This window comes from Polistes canadensis, unplaced genomic scaffold, assembly GCF_001313835.1.
Source record: "Polistes canadensis isolate GaletaPanama2010 unplaced genomic scaffold, ASM131383v1 scaffold_146, whole genome shotgun sequence".
NCBI classification, from domain to species: domain Eukaryota; kingdom Metazoa; phylum Arthropoda; class Insecta; order Hymenoptera; family Vespidae; genus Polistes; species Polistes canadensis.
This window is the reverse complement of record NW_014569693.1, coordinates 52,929-58,221: the sequence shown is the minus strand read 5'-3', so window position 1 is coordinate 58,221 and position 5,293 is coordinate 52,929. Positions and strand designations below refer to the sequence as shown.

At 31.0% G+C, this 5,293-nt stretch overlaps 1 protein-coding gene across 3 annotated transcripts in view; it reads right to left on the bottom strand.

Annotated features, from left to right (window-relative positions):
• The window catches only part of LOC106788647 (F-box/LRR-repeat protein 2), a 10,610-nt gene extending 7,592 nt beyond the window's left edge, over positions 1-3,018 (bottom strand). For 2 of the 3 annotated variants that reach the window (XM_014752095.1, XM_014752096.1), the window contains exon 1: positions 2,764-3,018. In XM_014752095.1, coding sequence (XP_014607581.1) covers positions 2,764-2,793 — 30 coding nt within the window. In that variant the 5' untranslated portion in view covers positions 2,794-3,018. The remainder of the gene's footprint in view (positions 1-2,763) is intronic. The other variant, XM_014752097.1, reaches the window with a different exon arrangement.
• Positions 3,019-5,293: the final 2,275 nt, after the last annotated feature.

The following is a 5,293-nucleotide window of genomic DNA, read 5'->3' as shown; positions in this document are numbered from 1 at the left end:
AATAAAATATATTTTCAAGCGTACACAAAAATGATATACGTGATTGATCAATAGTAGTAGTAGTAGTAGTAGTAATAGATCATTAGAATTTTTATCATTATGTCATGTGGTTATGGTCATAAATAATAATATTATTTTATTGGGATGACACTTCCAATAAAGATAGGAGTAATCTTTCAATAAACAACAATTATAATATCCTTTTCATAGATTAATAATTATTTATTATTAACGTAAATGTGTATGTAATGTAAATGAATGATTAATATGAAAGAAAAAGAAAGAAAAAAAATAGAGTGAAAAAAAAATAAAAAAATTAAAAAATAAATAAATGCATGTAGGGAATTTGCGAGGAAGAGGAAGTGGTGGTGGTGGTGGTGGGGGGAGGTTGGTGGAAAAGGAAAAGATAGAGGATTGCTCAATTAAAAATTGCAGAACCCTAATCGATTGCTACTCTCGTTCCTCTCATTTTTACTTATTAATCAATCCCTCCTATTTCAAAGAGTATTTTATTCTTTTTCTTTAATTGATTAAATTCATTCCCGTGTTAATTTAAAACTACCCTTAGCATTAGATAAATGCGCATGGAAACAAAAAGAAAAAATAACAGAAATAAAATAAATTCAAATAACGACAGTTAAATCTAATATATTAATATTAACGATTATATAGTGTGTGTTAGTAGAAATTAGATAAGAAAAAGATGCAAAGTATGTTGTTGATTCGAGATAATATATATAGATAATTGAACAAGATTAATTCTATTTAATATATTGTGTTCTATATATGATTCTATATATGATTTTATATTATTATTATTATTATTATATTACTTTTTTTATAAATTAAAAAAAAATCTCCATGTTGTGTGTACGTGTGTGTTTTATTTTTGTATTTATTCTATTTTCGATCATTCCATTTAAATTCTTATATTAGAGATTCTAACTGTACACCGTTACACTTCGTTTGGACAAAATAAATACTGAGATAAGGTAAAAAAACATACACAGATGTAGACACAGATTTAAAAAAAAACGTGCACGTAAATATTATATAGTAATAGTATTGGTGTGAAGTGCACAGGGTGTTGAAATTTTTTTTTTATTTGAACGTGTGTATTGGTCTCGTCTGTCCAACGTGAAGAATAATAATAAGAAAAAGAAAAAGAATAAAAAGAAGAAGAAGAAGAACAAAGAAAGGGGGTGGTAAACGGGTGAATCGACGAGTGGGAGGTAGGGGGTGGGGGGTTGAACAAAGGGACGAAGAAAATGTTTAAAACGCGGACACATCGACACGACACAAAACGACGACTATGATGACGACAACGATTATGATGACGACACAAGGACACTACTAAACTAAACTAATGCAACTTGGTAATGCGACTATGACGATTCATATAGGAAGATACTGTGTAGTTGATGCAACGACTAGTAACGATGATATAAAGATAGAAATTGAGATAAAGATAAAGATAAAGATAGATAGATGGATAAATAAATAAATAGATAGAAATAAATAGAAATATATATTTGCAATGTATTAAATTGTTTAAATGTATATATATTTGACTATTAGATACGTATATGTATATGTATATGTATATATGTGTATACACGTCAATGCATTTATGCATATGTATTGTACATATAAAAGGAGAAAGAGAGACAAACAGTAATGGTAGGAAACGAGTGTGCGAGGAAGAGAGAGAGAGAGAGAGAGAGAGAGAGAGAGAGAGAGAGAGAAAGAGAGAGAGAACAAAGGATGGACTTGGCCGATCGGTTCGGTCGATGCATGCAAGAGAATGCAAGCAGCAAACACGTTTAACCGAAAGTGAGATTCTACCAACCAAGTGTCCCAAGAGAACTTATTTTCCCTTTTTTTTTGTTTTTTTTTTACAAAAGACATTGTCTTCCTGTGGGTGGGTGGTGATGGTGGTGGTGGTGGTGCTTTTTATTTTTTAATTTTTTTTTCCTAATAGGATCGTATATGAAAAGTAAGAAATATGATAATAATGTATAAAATATGGTGTCGTGGATTATTTCGAATAAGAAGACATATTTGTGTGTCCTATCATTTGTATACATTAGTGTTATCGGATTTTTTTTATCGAATTTCTTTCCCTTTAGTACTTTTTTATCATTCGAGAGGGGGGTGGGGGAGGGTTGAGTTTTGATCGGATGTTTGTTTTTTGATTAGAAGAAAAGATATTTCTTACTCTCTCTCTCTCCCTCTCTCTCTCTCTCTCTCTATCTCTTTCTATCTTTCTTTATTTCTTTCTTTGTAGTATTTTTCTTGTGTATTTTTTTGTCTGTTCTCCTCCTTCGTCCCTCCGTTCTTTCCTCGTCTCGTCACGTCGCGTCACGTCCCGTTCCGGCCCGTATAATCGTATCCTATCGTATATATTTGTTAGGTTGTCTCTTTCTTTCTTTGTGGTCGTAGCAACACACAACAAACCAACAACCAAACAATAACAACAACAACAACAACACAACGATTCGAGTTTAAAAAAGAGAGACAGGATAATATATACTTTGTTAGGATATGACAGAGATGCCTGTCGTCGCGCTTAGCGAAGGCCAGCGGAGCGAATCAGCTGTTCGCCACGGCAATGACAACATTGCACACGCACACGACGAAGAGTAACCCCCCCGTGTTATCACCACACACAGCTTCGACGCGCCGTTTTAACTTTCGAAGATAGTACGGAATATAACTATCTAACAACAACGACGATGAAGACAGTCCGAATTGTCGACTTACCTCGAGCCTCGTTCGCCCGGAGTGTATCATCCTTTTGCGTCGCGTTATTTTGCAAAATTTCCGGGTTAACCCGCACCTTAATACGTTTAAATAAAAAACAATTACACCTTTTAACCGACGAGCCTCTTTCTCTTGCGCGTTGCTACGCTTAACGAGAGAAATGGCTGGCTGAGTCTACCGAACGATGCTCGCGCACCTTTTTCTCTTTACCACCAATGCTTATGTGGGGGTTAGCGGGATCCAAGACGTGTTGTTCCAAAGGGGACACACGGAGAGAGGGGATTTTACATTACGGCCGAGATACCCAGAACATTTTCTCATCGTACCGCTAAACCGAACACTCTGATTCGTTAACGTTACTCGACTTGGCGACAGTACCGCCAATCCTAACAACTTTAACCATTGTTTACACGTTTCCTATTGGATCGTTATTTTTACCATACTCTCATACGAAACTAGCGACATCCAACTTAGGACCACGGAAACTTGTATCGAATCGATGTCGGTAATTTCAAAGTTCGATCGATCGATAATACAGTTTCCATCAGTATCGACTCGAACGATAATACAGTTTCCATCAGTATCGACTCGAACGATAATGCAGTTTTCGTCATTATCGACTCGAATGGTAATGCAGTTTTCATTATTATTGACTCGAACTGTAACAATTTGATTTGAATATCTGAAAAAATGATATTATTTATTTTGCTATTATATATTTGTTCGCTTTATTAAGTTATAAGTTAAAGAATGTCTTTATTTGGAATTTTTTTGTCTTATCACCGATGTAGAGATTATATCTTAGCTTCCTGGGAATATATGTAATCAAGTTGATTATTATCAATGTAACATTGAAAATAATTCATTATGAAAATAGTGCAAATTTAAGAAAAATTTTAATATATTTATCGAGTTATTAATTGTTAAATATACAATATAAATATCCATATAAGGCTTGTTTTATGTATACATTAAAATTATAATCGTATTATACGTGTTATTATAGTTTTTTATATTGTCAACATGCACTTCCTAAGATGATTTTAATCTCAAGATAAGAATGTCTTATCGATCTTATATTATTTCTACAGTTTACTACATTTATTGTATATAATTAACATTAGTTGTAAAAAATTAAATGTATATATTTATTAATAAACATTTATTGCAAAGGTAATTAATTGAAAACGATTAATTAATAAATTATAAGATGTTTCAAATATTCGATCATTGATTGATATGCCACTTATATAAAGTTATTGGTGATAATGTCGGAAATAAATAACATTCTGTTATCTTGTTACCCGATGGTTACGTGTCTTTATTACTAATTTAATATAAATACCTAAATCAATGATAATATGAAAGATATTTTTTTTGTATGAAAGAAAATACGATCGCCAAAATTGTACGAACAAATTAATAAGATAAAAAATGATTTGAGGACAAGACTAACAAATATATTTCTTTCTTATTAAGATATTAACGAGATAACTGACGAGTTGATCAAATGATAAAATTGTGCACGACTATAAAAGAGGGTGCTTCAAAATCTCTTTTGTTAGTTATAAAATTTTGAAGTGCAAAGTAGAGATATACTGTTTAATAAGATACTATTTAAAAGTATACTGGTAAATACGTTTCGAGATGAAAGGTAAATCAACGTATCGTTAGATATTTGTCGTCAAAATATTTTACTTAATATTATTTTTTTTATACGAATATATTAGAGGTAACATTATTATTAAATAATAAGACCTACTTGATTATTATTAATCCAATTCAATTGTCGAATAACTTAAAAGATTTTATAGATTATAGAATACTTAAAACATTTTTTAATCGTTTAACACATATTAGCGTGTATTATCCTTATCAAAAAAAAAAAAAAAAAAAGAAAAATAAAAAAATGTCTAATAACAACATTTACAACAAATTTTTAAACGAACTTAGTATGCCTATCTCTAGAATATCAATATAATTACATAACCAGTTAATAATTACAATAATCTTATATATCTTGTATATCAAGGTGTATTGAGTAATAGTTCGATAAGAGAACAATACTAATTAATTGTTGCGCGAGATAATAAAAATTCCGTTAAAATCTATTGAAAAGAGTTAAGGAATTATTTATTAATTGTTCATTATAATCGTCATTCATTCATTTTTAGGAAATTTTAGTTGGGTTGCAATATTTGCAATCACCTTAGCAGTAGTAGACGTAGAAGCAAACAAGCTGAGAGAATTACCAACGAAATTAAATAATAATTATCAATCTTACGTGTGTGAAGAAGATACTACAGAGTCTCACGACAGTAAATGCAATATATATTACAAATGTATAAATAAACAATTGGTCTTGAAGGAATGTGAAAATGGATTACATTGGGATCAAATGAGAAAAGTTTGTACAACGCCTGAAAAAGCACAATGCCCAAACTACAATCTTAAAGTTTGTAAGGAAGGTTCATACAAATCCAATGATAAAGAATGCGACAGATATTACAAATGCAAAAATAATCAATGG